Below are 15,661 nucleotides of genomic sequence, written 5' to 3' on the forward strand. Positions count from 1 at the left end.
TTTACCAGTTTCCTTCCATGTGCGGCAGCAGTGCCGGCTTAGGGAACACCTAGATGTATCTTTTATATATCAATATTATTTATCAGTTTCTTCAGCTTATTTTAAGGCATTGTTTAAAAAATTAGGAAGATCCAAATCTCAGGTGGACCACACCAGAGGAACACAGAGGTGATTGAACGTGGGGCCCACCGTTAAAAGCTTCCTAGGGTCCACTGTAATGGTTATTAACTATCCAACCCAACATTGGTAAGGTCATGCAGACATGGAGCAGCTTGATGCAAAACTTTTGTGACTCCAAGAAGATTTTATTGGTGAGAATTCAAGCCTTATTTTGTGGTCCACCTAAAATTTGGATCTACCTTATTTTTATCAACATGCGATAAAATGACCTGGAATAACGGATGGACAGTGTTGATATGCAACACATACATCAAGGCGGGCCCTACAGTCATGGGCTTATACATTGTGCTTTTACCGGCCTCAGATAAAATCCATCCTGATCATGACATAGAGGCCCGAAGAGACAAACCCAAAACCATCCATGTGTAATTGGATCACATGTTTGAAAATCGTGTACTGAGCAATATTCATCCTCCAAAATGTTTTACTTTGCATAGTCTCACAAAAATAATAGATCCGGCTGAGATTTGAACCTCATTACAATTGACCCTATAAATATTAGTGGTGAAAATCTCTCTCCCAACAATTTTCCCCTATAAATATTAGTGGTGAAAATCTCTCTCCCAACAATTTTCTTTGAATCATGGATCAGCCTGGTTCTTTGTTCATGAAACAATTTTCTTTAACGTATCCCACCTGAAAAGAAAGGTTCATAGCTTGGGTGGGCTCCAACTTGGTGTTGATGAAAAATCCAACCCATCCATACTGTGTGTCCCACCATTTTAGCTCTTTGTCAAAAAGAAAATAAAATCAGCCCCATTCAAAATTCAAGTGGGCCATTTGATTCCAAACAGTTTATAGGAAAGGCTTACCCTTTGAGTTGTTTCCCTTGGTGTGGCCCATCTGAATGTAGGATGGGCCTTATTTGTGGGTCCTATTGTTAAATATCTGTTTGGCATCTAATGGTTGGATTGGATTTCATATAATTATCACGTTGGCCCTATAATATCCAAAAGTAAATGTCTCTTGCAACTGTTTCCTTTGATCGTGGCTCACCTGAATCAAAGAGAAGCCTGATTTCTTGGCACTTTGCCTGACATGAGATTACACATCTAATGATCAGATTATATCTCACATAAGCATCATTTTGGGCCCTTGAAACATTCGTCTTTTTTGTTTTCAAAATTTCTTACCTACAAACACTCCGGTGTCTCTTTTGACCCGTTATGGAATAGGCTGAATTTGGGCTTCTTAGGTTTAAAGATCCGTGCCAAGCTTGGATGAACCTTGGCCTGACCCTAACCCTAACCCAGCCCATTGACATCCCTAGCTATGAAATTCAACACGAATGATAACTTCTTGTTGACTATCCAACTATATAGCCTCTAGTTTCATTAGGGGAATATGATGGTTTGTTTACAATAATAGATTGGGTGGATGAATCTGTTGCTATTTAATTTGGACACATAGTCACATATGTAATAAATGATCCAATAATTTGGACACATAGTCACATATGTAATAAATGATCCAATTCTATTGAAGTGTGTACGAATATGTATGGCTGGCATACGGTCACATATGTAACAAATGACCCAATTCTACTGAAGCATGTACAAGTATGTATATGCCAGGCATACCAAAGTCGTAATCAAACTTGAATGGAACCTAATACTTTGACCTCATGCTCCAAATTGTTGGACTAGATGAGGGAAGATTGGCCTCATTATTTGGCTAGTGATTGACAAGATGATCAGGCAATTTGTAAAGGAAATGGTTAGTCCTTCAGATGGATTTTTCTTACATTATATCTTGATTATGTTTGATTATAAAAATAATGAAAGAAAATGTCTTATAAAAATAACGAAATAAAATAAAAAATGGAATAAAAGGCTTAATGTTGATTTTATTAAAATAAATAATAATTCAATATAATTGGCATATAAAAGTAAATAAAGTTTTTTTTTAAAAAAAATAGTTACCTATATTTGTTCAAGCAGGCAACTGACTCTATATTTTTCATTGTACTTACCAATTTCTGCATCCCAACTTTCATAGTATAACATGTGTTTTCAGGGGAGAGGAGAAACTTATATTCACAATTTCCATTTCATTATAACAATTGCTTTTCCTTGTACCTCTTTACCAAGGTTATAACACGTGATGGTATTCCATTCATTATATCTGTTTGCGACAAGTAGGTGTAAACAAATTCATGCAAGTAATTATGCTTACAATTAGGTGAAGTCGTTGATCAAGAAAGTTTAACCAGAGAAGTGGATGATTGAGGTTTTTTGGATGAAAAAGTTTGTTAACAATAATTTAAATTGAGGTTTATACTCATCACTTATGTTTCAGTTTTAATGAAAATTTATCTTCAATTGTTTTGCAATTGGTTGCAAATATTATCAATTTAAACAGATTATTAATTCAATAACAATCTTTTTTTTCTTTTTTCTTTTTTTTTTCGGCGGGTGTTTTGAGGAAGTAGTCATGTGTAAAATAAATAAATAAAAATTAAGTTTTAATGTTTTTTTTTTTTAAAAAAATAAATAAATAAATAAACCTAAGTTCTAATGTTTTGTTTTTTTAATAAAAATGTAGGTGAATGTCCTGTGACTTTATAGACAAGTTTCAACCGTGTCACGCTCATCAGTTACTTTTCTCGAGACTCGCGTGGAGATCTCACATAGTCAAGATGACTCCACTAAGTTTAACATTGAGCTAAAGCTGTAAGGTATAAAATATCATTACATATGATAATCGGTTAACTCTCTCATCCCTCACATTTATAGAAATATAATTCTAGTGATTTAAGATTAGACAAAAGATGAGATATAAATCAGAAGATCCATTTGTACTTTTTTATTTCAGTTGCAAATCAGTGGTTCAAATTTTTATTTTTATTTTACCAGACATTTTTTAAGAAAAACTCAAGTCAATGTTGAACATTTTATCTACTCGTTATGTATTGCAGTGGATAGAAAGAAATGGTAAATAAATGTTTACATTACACATATACTCTTAATGAGAATTTCAAGTAATGTTTAAAATCATTGTTATTTTTAATTAACTTATATGAAAAACACTTACATTAGAAATACACTTTAGATAGTGATTTATACGCCTTACCATTACAAAGATTCCAATCTTGTTGAACATTTTATTTGCGCTTTATGCATTGCAACGGATAGAAGGAACGGTGAAAAACCGTTTACATTACACTGCTAGTTTTAGTGAAAATTTCAAGTAATGTTTCATTGTTATTTTCAATTAACCTCTAAGAAAAACGCTTACATTAGAAATACAATTTAGGTAGTAATTTATACGCCTACCCATTACAAATATTTCAATCTTAATATAAAAATAAATCGTCATCCAGTATTTATTTTTTTTAAAAAAAGTTATAATGATAATTTGTACCAATGAAATAATGCTAACCATCCAAATAATTAATTTAGATTTATAAGCAAAATAAACTAGTTATTCCATTCTAATTTCAATCTTTTAGCATTAGGAGAAGAAATAATCAATTAGTTATAAATATATACCTTATCATATATGGTAAAATTATTTTGCCACAAGTTAATTTAGTTGCCTCCATTATCTCAAAATTTGTCCTTTTGTTTTAATGGGATGCATAGATAGAAGTTAATACCGATCGAAATAGAGAATAAATTAAACCGAACAAAAGGCATACATGAAAAACACAGTAATAGAGATAGCCTTTATATATATAATGATAACATACAAAACTCCATTTTTATTCTTCACAACAAGTAGTTGTTAAATAAATTATACATGAACTACCTTGCAAAAAAGATGTGACTGATTAAAGTGAAAATTAGAAAATAACAACAACAGCATTTCCGTATTGAGTTTACACCCCTGCTTATACAAAATAAAGAAAATACACTCATCAAGAGAGCCACACATTGGATTGGATGTGCACTATTTAGCAACTCTTTTGAAATTATACATTCGTTTGGTGTATGGGTGGCCCACTTGATGAGTGGACTAGTTTAGTTTTGGAATATATTCATCTTCATGTACTGCTAAAATATTTTGTACCTGACGAGTTAGCACAAAGAGATGTGGGAGATTGTGCTCTCGGCCCAATCGATCAGTTTGGTCCCTTAGATCAACGGACTGATTTGATCTCTAATTATTACACCTAGTCTAACGTATGGCATCGACCATGTAACTAGAAAGTTTTACAAATATGCCCACTTATCCATAGATCATCAATACTGGAAGTTTGTTCTAAAATGGATGATGGATCAAATACCTACAAAGCACTGTCGGTTTGGCTGATGACTCCAACACCTGCGAGGTAGCTGGTGTCGAAGCTCTGCGGGCCCCTCCACAATGTATGTGTTTTATCCACGCCATCCATTCATTTTGCCAGCTCATTTTATGGCATGGGCCTAAATATGAGGCAGATTGAAACCTCAAATGGACCTCACCAAAGGAAATAGTAGGGATAATGATGGCCAGCGTTGAAACTTTCTTAGGACCCACCATGAAGTTTATTTTCCATCCAACCTGTTCATAAGGTCACATATGCCTGGATGAAGGGAAAACACAAATATCAGCTTGATCCAAAACTTTTGTAGCCCCCAAGAAGTTTTCAATGGCAAGCATTTAATCTCCACTGTTTCCTGTAATGTGGTCCACTGGAGCTTTTGATCTGTCTCATTTATGGGTTCATGCAGTAAAATGAGCTGAAAAAATGGATGGACAGTTTGGATAAAACACATACATCATTGTGGGACCCACAGAGCTTTGACATCATCTAGCTGGTTGGTGTTGGGGTGCCCAGCCAAACCGTGCCCATAGGTGAGCTCCATAACCTGCTAACCCCAATCTATCACACAAAGGCACTAATCAATGGTAGGGATGTCACTGGAATGCAGGTCTGTCTGTTTCTAGGCCCAGCCCACACAAGCCTAATGGCCCAGCCCACTTTCATTGGGTTCTGTTACAGCCCTAGCTCTAGTCACTGGGCTCAAGCCAGGTTTAAAACTTCAGGCACGTGAGAGTGGATGAGCCAGAGCCTCGCCCATTGACATTGCTACCTGTTGTGGGTTTGAGCCATACATCCCAAAATGCCCCATACTCTTAGTTGTCCACTTCCATCGGATTCAGCTGTAATTTTTAGTTGAGTCCACTAACTGGGACTGTTAAAATGAGTATAGGCTGCTCTTGTCGAAAGGGCATATCATTTTCACAAGACGGAAGTTATTTGTAGCATAAAATACTAATAAAACACATTTAAAATAGATATATTAAAATGAAATATATAAAAGTTTTGCGAAGCACACATGCGTACTTGTGCAATAAACGTGCCATAACACATGCCTGCGCGATCTAATCCATTCATCAGGTTGGTCCGACCTGTACATGTTTTCCCAGAAAAATGTGGTCCAATTTATAGGCGGGCACCAATGGATTAGAAAACTTCAGCGAAGTTTTTCATTGCCGTGCATTTGTTTTGCAAACAGTAGCCAACCTGACCATTGGATCAACCTAATTCTTGGTTTTGAGCATCAATATAGGAGTGTTGTTCTGATGGATGGATTGGATCTGGGACCTATCATGCCCTGATGGAAAATCTGTGGCATATACATGAGTTTTATTGGGCATGCGTGTGGGGTTAGCAAAATTCAATAGATGGGATGGATGAAAATGAGTGGTCTATGTTCGTAGTTAAAAATAAGATGGTTAATATTATCTTTTCAGTGGTCAGCCATTTGTACAGTTTGGATTGCGTCAAAACAATGCCAGGTGCACAGATTCAAGCCTCACTACCATTTTTTATATTGTGCAAAACTAACAAAAAAAATAATAATAATAATAAATCTGAGCTCAAGTGACTGTTGAAACGTGTTATATTTTCTACTCTTTAACTACCAAGTTATTTTTGTATAACATCTATTCTGTCCATAGGCTTCACCACCGATTATTTAGCCTTGATCCCAAATATCATGCTGATTTAACACTTAGCTGGGTCAACCCAAAAAATACTAAACTTAAAATAAAAATTAAAAAATAAAATAAAAACTTTTAATTCACTTGATATGGGCTACCTCAGTTTTATAATACATTTGGAAAATTCTTTCATTTTATTAAGGAAATTTTCGATGAATGCATTAGATGGCACATAAACACCAAAGTGGGTGCTACACATCACCAGCCTTTTTTCGTATGGTGTGACCTACCTAAGTTCTGGATTATCATGATTTTTAAGTTCCATAGTTAAAGTAGGCAATGTACTTATCGATAGGCAGATCTCATTAAAGTTCTATCCATGCGGCTATCAGTTTGAAAAATAACCTCATTAGGTACCAATGTGTGGTGGGGTCTTGCGCTTCTTTAAAAAATATCTCAACATTGTCACTAGATCGAATTGGTGATGCCATATTGTTCATGAGTATAAGGACATGAAACACCATGGGCAATTTGATACATTGATAAATAAATTGATGCTGAGTGAAATTCTCCTCCCCTATCTGTTTGAAGATATTTTTGATCTTACAATCAAACAAAATTTTTACTAAAATTTTGAATTTCTTGAAAATCAGTAAAACATTTGATTTATTAAACATTGGGATGATCCACGCAAATCTAGTAAAATAGTCAAGGAAATGAATATAATATCACTGACCATTGATGGATGGTACCAAAGCCAGGCCCTAACCAGCAGACTAAATGAGATGCAATGGAGCAGTGTTGTGGATGTAGGCCAAGACAATGATGGATGTGAGACTTTTCTATTTGGTTGGCGACACACACCACGAGCTTTAATTTGAGAGATCCAAAAGAAGTACAAATCTTGAAAGAACTTTATAAATTGTACCAATGATCTGAAGATTGACATCCTTCAAGTGACCGATTAACCACAAAAACCATCAACACTCCAAATTTGGAGGGAAATTGATATGCCAGAGAGCTTTAACGTGAATTTTGCAAGTAACTAATCAACAAAACAGCCGAACAATATGGATGATCTAGATTTAATGACCATGAAGGCAAGTAACTAATCAACAAACAGTATGGGTTTTGTTTTTTAAACAAACTTAGTGTGAACAAAATTAGCTTTAATATCTAAAATTAGTGTGTACATATGATAGTTTACAAAATTATTGTAATAAGTCCATTTGGAACAAATACTTTAATAAAAAAATGTGGGAATTTTGAGCCTTGGGTGGGCCATAAATGTAAGAATCACAAAAAAGTGGCCTGTCGATAGTTTTTCCACTGTCCATTAGGTGGCCAACATTTGGAATATTCAGATAATTCAATTAGCATGATTTTAGTGATACTGTCAATAATTAGAAGATCGGTAATCCAACAACTTTTATTATTTATGCCAATCTTACCGTAAAAGGGTGGAATCACATTATCGACATTAATTATATATATATAGAGTAACTTTTCATTTACCAACTGTTTACATTAATTTTCAGCACACTAGAGTGGATCAATAGGAAGTTGCCATATATTGACACTACGGCGCGGGTAATAAATTAGTACTCACGGTCAAAGATATCTTTTGTTAACCTTCCTTTAGTGATACGAAATTCCGTTATTAATGTAGTGGTACAAAACCATACGCATACCTTTATGAGATCAAAATGATGTATGTCACATATCTTGATTAGTGTATATCTATAAAATACATATTGTGTAAACGAATCATGTCACAGATCGGCCTATGATACACTCAATACGGTTGTCTCTCACAATCCTTTGAAGATATTTTTATGATACACTCGATACGGTTGTCTCTTACAATCCTTTGAAGGTATTCTTGAAGATGTTCAAGGTAAGACTCCAACCATCTCGTAGCACATGTGAAGGGACGATGTATCAATCAGGTCCATCAATCAAGTAGGCCCTAGCATAGATGGTTCATGTCCCAAAATAGGCTTGAAACTACTCAGCTCGAGCTTTTGCGAGTTGAGTCAGTTATCCGAGATTGCATCTAAGCTGAACCGTTCATTACAACCTTAACGAACCTGCGATATTACAATCATGCTTCATTGATGATCCTAACGTTTGACTCTTGAATTTGGATTTTACAATCATGATTCATTGATGATCCTGACGTTCTTAGAGTAAGATCCAGAGTATAAACGGTTTAGATGATATAAGATGCAATAAGTGAGTGAAGGAGTGAAACAGTATCTTATCAAGACCCGAACCCCACTTGAAGATCTTAAACATCCAATTTCTTCTCCCCCAATGTGAACCATAGCTCTACTTCTATCTTAACCATCTATTTGGAGGCCACTGATACATGGTCCACAATCTTACAATTTGGATTGTTTTAAGGGCTCTGATGGCGGGTCTCATCAAATAAAAGCTATGGATGACCGAATCACAGGCCCCATTTGTACATACTCAAGAGCCAACTACACCCGAGTGTATGGTAGAAAACAGCTCAAGACAACTACCAACTACAAACAATTGCAGTACCCTATCCCTAAATATTCAAAAATCCAAATAAGAAAAATAATAACAGTTAATAACTACCGAAAACGAAGAAATTCATATCATATCAGATGCATGATTTTCGCAACCAAATAGTATGTATTTGCATTATTTTTATTACCAAAAATATAAAAATTGGATGTATCTATCAATCAATCAACCAATTGAAATCTACTCTACTATTTTCTTTTTCTATTTTAACAGTATCATCTAATATCATAAAAATAGAAAATAGAAAATCCTAATCAAAGGCCCATTCATTCTCCTTACGAATCCTGGCTTCCTCCTCCGGAGCAAAATCATTCTCGATATTGAATACCTTGCGTACCTCCTCAGGGGTCATATGCTTAATGTGATCAGCGATGTACTGACAAGTGAGGTCCAGCAGACCACTGATGTCCAGGTAGTTAGCGGCCTGGATGAGATCGAAAACGAGGTTGATGTCCATGCCGCTCATGAACTGCTTATCCCAGCCTTTCAACTCCTTATTGTCTTTCTGATCCGAGGAGGAGGAGGAGGCTTCGCATCCTCCTTCTCTGACTTTGGCATGTTTCTTGCAGTACTCTATCACCTTCACCAGGATTCTGGCAGTTATGGTGGGTAGCTGTATAGCGTCGTTGGCGCAGTTATCTTCCATCATGAATCTGATCATTTGCGATTGGGATGCGACCGTTTCTTCGAGCTCGAACACTTCTCCGTCAGAGGTTCGGAGAGTCACCTTCTTTGTGGAAGACTCTTCGAGAATCACCTTCTTTGTGGAAGACTCTTCGAGAATCACCTTCGAGGACTCTTCACCCATTCTCTTCTCTTTCTCTCTCAAAACAAAATAATTCCTCTCTCTTTCTCTCTCAAAACAAAATAATTCTATTACTCTCACTGCTACTCTGTATTTATATACTTGTTTTTGGCTTTCTCGCATGGGATTGCGGACGCGGATATCCTGCGAAAGCCTTTCGCAGTAAGTTCCTGCGTTGGGATGCTAGGTGGGGCCCACTGTGATGTTTGTCAGATATCCACCCCGTCCATCCACTTTGATAGATCATTTTAGGATATTTGACTAAAAATGAAGTGGATCCAACACTCAAATGGGCCGCACGAGAAGAAACAGTAGGAGTTCAGTGATCATCGTTGAAACATTTTTTGGATAACGAAAGTTTCGTATGAGAATAATTTTTTGGGTTTTTTACTTAATCCCAGTGGGAATGACCTTATAAACGGTTTGGATGGAATATAAACATCAAAGCGGTATACAGTTTTCAACGGTAGGAGGCTCTTTCCACAGTTTTCCCTCTCATATGGCTCACTTGGGTTTTGTATCCCCTAATTTTTGGCCGCATGTATTAAAATAATCTCTCAAAGCGGATGGACGGGGTGGATTTCTCACAAACATAACGGTGGACCCCACCTAACATCCAGGCAGGACTGAAGAGGATTGCGTACACTGAGTAACTCAGTACGCTTAGCGTATTGAGTAAACTCTATGAGGTTCACCGTGATTTATATATTTTATCCACTCCGTCCATCTATTTTATTGGATAATTTTAATGCCCGAGCCCAAAAATTAAGCATATCCAACCCTCAAATGTACCACACCACAGGAAAAAAGTGTGAATTGAACATCTACCGATGAAAAATTCTTGGGGGCACAGGAGTTTTGGATCAAGCTTATTTAACGTATTCCCTTCATCCATGTCTGTGTGATCTTATGAATAGGTTGGATGACAAATAAACATAACTGTGGGGCCTAGCAAGGTTTTAATGGTGGAAATCATTATTCCCAATGTTTCCTGTGTTATGATCTGTTTGATGTTTGGATATGCTTCAATTTTGGGATCTATCCCTTAAATTATATGAAAAAACGGATGGATGGCATGGATAGACTTCATACATTCAAAGTGGGCCCTACTAAGTTTACTCAGTACGTTAAGATTGTACTGAGTAGCTCCGCAGGCAATTTGATTTCGGCAGGAACTAGCTGCCTTTCCGCGTCCTCGGATTGCGTAGTGCAGAACACAGCACCAACATTGATACTGGTCGGTGCTGGAAAGCCTCAGTGGGTCCCACTATTATCTATTTGTTTTATCTAATCTGTCCATCCATTTCCCCATGTTATTTCAGGACGGCAGGCAAAAAAGAGGTGGATTGAAATCTTGGGTAGCCCGTGGAGTATAGGAAACAGTGGTGATTGATCGCTCACCATTCAAAAGTACTTCTTAGGGCTCATTGTAATGTTTATTTTCCATCTTGCTGAAACTAAACAACAGAAATATAAGCTTAACGAAGACTTGTAGCCACCTGGAAGTTGTTAATGGTGGTCGTTCAATCACCACTGTTTCCTATGATATGTTCTGCTTTAGATTTGGATCTGCCTCAGTATCATGCAAAATTAGCTGAAAAAAATGGATGAACTGTACGATAATTAATATACATTATAGTGGGCCCACATAGATTTTTTTTATCACCAGCAGTAATGTGACTACGAATCCGAGTACGTCCCTCTCTTGCAGTGGATTTGCGTGGCGTGTTGACGTCATCAATTTCTGTGGCCCAGTGCGATATATGTGTTATATCTACACCATCAATCTATTTTTCAAAATCATTTTATTACATGGACCCAAAAAGACAAATCCAAAGCTAAAGTGTATCACATCACGAAATGCAGTGGGGATTGAATACCTACCATTGAAAACTTCTCCTGGGCACTGTAGTTTTGGATCAAGCTAATATTTGTGTTTTCACATCATAAAGGTTATTATGACCTTATTAATAGGTTGGATAGAAAATCAACGTCATGGTGGGCCCTATGAAAGTTTGAATGGTGATTGTCATTGTCCATTTTCTATGTTGTGGTTTGCTTGAGCGTTGATCTGCCTCATTTTTAAGATCATGCCCTAAAATGATCCCTCCAAATGAATGTATGGTAATGGTAGGCCCACAAAACTTGGTGACGTTAACGCACCATAGAGGCCGTGGGTGGTGTGTGGCACACCACGCACCCCGCTTCCCTGTGTATCTATTCCACGAAATCGTATTGCGTCTGAGTTACTCAGTACACTTTTATCATACTGAGTAAACTTATTTAGGCCTACTGTGAACATATGTAGCTAATCCACGCTGTCCATCCGTTTTCACAGATCATTTTATTAATTGAATCCAAAATTTAATTATTTCCATAGCTAAAGTGGACTACACCACAGGAAACAGTAGGAATTATGACTTCCACCGTTGAAACCTTTCTAGGGCACACAGTGATGTTTATTTGTCATCCAACCTGTTAATAAGATTCCACAGAAATGGATGAACCAAAAAAACAAATATCAGTTTTATCCAAAACTTCCGTGGTCCCCAATAAATTTTCAACGGTAGAATTTCAATTCACACTGTTTTCCGTGGTGAGATCCACTTGAGATTTGGATATAGTTCAAATTTGTCTGCAAGCCCTCAAATTATCTGTTAGAATGGATGGACAGAGTAGATAAAATATTTAAGTTACGGTGGACCCCACAAAGTTTACTCAGTACGCTTACCGTAATGAGTTACTCAGTACGCAATCCGCTTCTCTATTCCACAAGTTTTGAGTTTACACGACGTGGATGCGGATTTCCTGCAAAAGCCTTTGGCAGGAACTACCTGCGCTGGGAACCCAGGTGGGGCCCACTGTGATGTTTGTGAAAAATCATCCCCGTTCATCCGTTTTGTGAGTTCATTTTAGGACATATTGCCAAAAATGAACAGTATCAAAAGCTTAAGTGAGCTGAAAACGTAATAATTAAACGTCCACGGTTGAAATATTCGTGGGGCTACATAAGTTTTGATTCATGCTAATAATTTTTTTTAGTTCATCCCAATAGGAATGACGTTATTAACGGCATGGATGATATCTAAACATCACTGTTGAACCCAGGAAGGTTTCAACGGTAGGAATTTCCTTAACCACATTTTCCTTTAGCACGGGTCACTTAGCTTTGGATATGGTTAATTTTCAGTAACATGTCCTACAATGAACTCACAAAATGGATGGATGGGGAGGATTTCTGACAAACATCACAGGGACCCCACCTAAGTTGCCAGCGCAGGAACTTCCTGCAAAAGGCTTCCGCAGGAAATCCGCCTCCCGTCGGTTCTCTGTGGGCCCCACCATGATGTATGTGTTTCATCCATTCCGTCCATCCATTTTTTCCAGATAATTTTATTGTATGAGACCAAAAATGAGATATATCCCAATCTAAAGTGGACTACATTACAGGAAACAGCGTGCATGAGTGTCGACCATTAAAACCTTTTGGGGGCCATAAAAGTTTTTGATCAAGCTGATCTTTGTTTTTTTTTTTTTTCCCTTCATTTGAGCCTGTATGACCTAATCAACAGATTGGATTTCAAATAAACAGTACAGTGGGCTTTAAGAGGATTTTAATGGTGGATATCTAATCACTATTGTTTTCCTGTGTTGTGGTCCACCTAAGACTTATGTACCTCTCATTTTTTAAGAAATCGTGAAAATGATCTTTAAAAGTGGATGAACCGAATGGATGAAACACATAAATCATTGTGGGGCCCACAGAACACCGACCACCAGCTACCGGGCTAGTGGCAAGGGGAGTAGCCAATCCGTTTCCAGAGCGGATTAGGCGAGACCCCGGCCTCACCCAGTACGGTGCAGCCCTTACCGTGAGGTTACTGTAAGTCCCACCTTGATATATGTATTTTGTATCCACTCGGTACATCCGTTTTTCCATATCATTTTAGGACATAATTACAAAAATGAAACAGATCCAATAATCAGTTAGACTGTACCATAAGAAACAGTGATAATTGATCATTAATGGACTACAAAAGTTTTGGATCAAGCTGTTATTTATTTTTCAATTTCATCCATGATTAATATGTGATCTTATCAATAGATCGGATGGTAAATAAACACTACAAAACATTAAGTTTCTCCATAAGAAGTTTTTAATGGTAGGACGGTCAATCACCACTGTTTCTTATAATATGGTCTACATTATATTTGGATCTACATCATTTTTGGAATAATGCACTAAAATGATCAGGAAAAACATATGGACAGAGCGGATACATAATACATATATCAATGTGGGCCCCATGATAACCCCACGGTAAGGGCCGCACTGTCTAGGGTGAGGCGGGGGTCTCACCTAATCCTGGGTGGATCCATGACTCAGCTGACGAGAAAATTAACGGAATGTCTACTACCAACTCTGGAAACAAAGATAATTTTGCCGAGGATTTTAAACCTCGGCCCAGCATTTTGACGTTTACTAAAGAGTTGGAGCCAAGGCCCAACATTTCAGTCTACCACAATGACCGCGAACTAAAAGAAGCCCTTCCATAAGGAGTTTGAGCCCAGGCCCAACATTTCCGTTTACCATGATTAAGGAAAAACTGGACTAATAAAGCCATATTAACTCAGTAATCTTAACCCTGTTTGGTTACCATTTTAAAATGATTTCATTTCATTATAGTTAATCATAATTATGTATTAGGGTACGTTTGATTACACCAAACATCATGAAATTTCTTGATATCCCATGATTAATCACTCCAATTTAGTGTGAAAATCATGAAATTTGGTGCAACCGAAGGCACCAGAGATCATATATAGTTTATATAAGTTATTAAGGTGATCTGCCAAAATTTCTAATACATAATTACTATTAACTAAATTGAGATGAATATTGTTTAAGTGGCAACCAAGCAGGCCCAAGCTTATAAGCTTGGAGTGGAATTGAGTATGTTAATGTTGAAATAAGGTCAAAGTCCAAATTAGTTGTGCTATAATTTATGGTCCACCAAGAAGATAACATCCAAGCTTTCATGTTTGCATGTTTGTGCAATATCCACACTCATTGCTATGTATCTGTTGCTAAAAAAAACTCTATGGTGTGGCCCACATGATGAGTTTATGAAGTTGATATTTGCATTGGGAGATCCTCATGGTGGGAACAATCAATTGGAAAGTTGGAAGTTACATTAACTTAACAGGCTTGAAGCTATTGGCCGGGTGAGCTCTAACTTGTGGTCCAACTGATTGTAATTGAGACTCCAGGCACTGTTTTGTGTGGTGCGGTTCACATGGCCAAAATGAGTTGGTGTATTCAATGGATGGGTTTAATCACACCCATATATCATGGTGGGCCCTAGGAAACTTTCAATGGTTGGCGTCAATATTGCCACTGTTTCGTCTAGTGCGGTCCACCCACGTTTTGGATCTACCCCATTTCTAAGCTCATAGCATAAAATGATATGACTTATTTAATGAATGGTTCGATCGGGTTCGATCGGATCGTAGGTCATGGTGGGCCTAGCTTCCGACCCAGACACATCCATCTCCCTCTCTGGGAGCGGATTAGGTGCTACCCGGATTCGCCCAACCCAGTGCAGCCCTCGCTGTGGGGGCCAATCTTGATGTATGCATTTTATATCCATGCCATTCATCCATTTTTCTAGATCGTTTTAAAGCATGAGTTATTATATATACATAAAATGATGGAAGAATCTAGAACCAAGCGGAAGGAATATGAGGGCTAGCTTGTTCAAATGTTTATATTAGTTTGGTTGTGTTAGAGTGGTGAAGAAGATCCATTAGAAGCAAACTCAATTGTAAGCTCTATTTCAAAGACTTCCATATGAGTATTCTAGTCAATTCTCAAACAATTGAGGAACCTTATCCACGTCTTGGTGATTCAAAGGCCTTTTACAACCCTCACACAACGGAAGCATCACAAAAGGACTGCTGAAGTTTATGGTGAACAGTATTTATCAAGCATTAGGCCTCTGAAGAAGAAGAAGAAGAATTCTTGGCACTGGGATATCCACAAAAGCAAACCAACAATCCTTGGCACACAGCACGTGGATGCACATACACCCTCACCCACCCCCACACACAAAATCCAAATATTGTTTACATGTTTATAAATCCGTTCTCAGTACCACAATAATAAGAAGAAATCAGATATAAATTTGGGAAAGGGTCTAGAATCTACTTGTGTGCTAAGCTTCTGCTTAAGTCTGACCAGAGCAAACG

General features: G+C 37.3%; 1 protein-coding gene across 1 annotated transcript; it reads right to left on the reverse strand.

Moving 5' to 3' along the window:
- Positions 1 to 8,789: 8,789 nt before the first annotated feature.
- LOC131251949 (SKP1-like protein 1A) lies at positions 8,790 to 9,428 on the reverse strand. Its single transcript, XM_058252931.1, has one exon. It carries the CDS (start codon positions 9,413 to 9,415, stop codon positions 8,858 to 8,860), a length of 558 nt encoding a protein of 185 aa, XP_058108914.1. The 5' UTR covers positions 9,416 to 9,428; the 3' UTR covers positions 8,790 to 8,857.
- Positions 9,429 to 15,661: the final 6,233 nt, after the last annotated feature.

Source organism: Magnolia sinica, chromosome 7, assembly GCF_029962835.1.
Source record: "Magnolia sinica isolate HGM2019 chromosome 7, MsV1, whole genome shotgun sequence".
Lineage (NCBI taxonomy): Eukaryota > Viridiplantae > Streptophyta > Magnoliopsida > Magnoliales > Magnoliaceae > Magnolia > Magnolia sinica.

Excerpts from the sequence above, each read along its gene's own strand:
- LOC131251949 (XM_058252931.1), bottom strand. The coding sequence starts at position 9,415 with ATGGGTGAAGAGTCCTCGAAGGTGATTCTCGAAGAGTCTTCCACAAAG.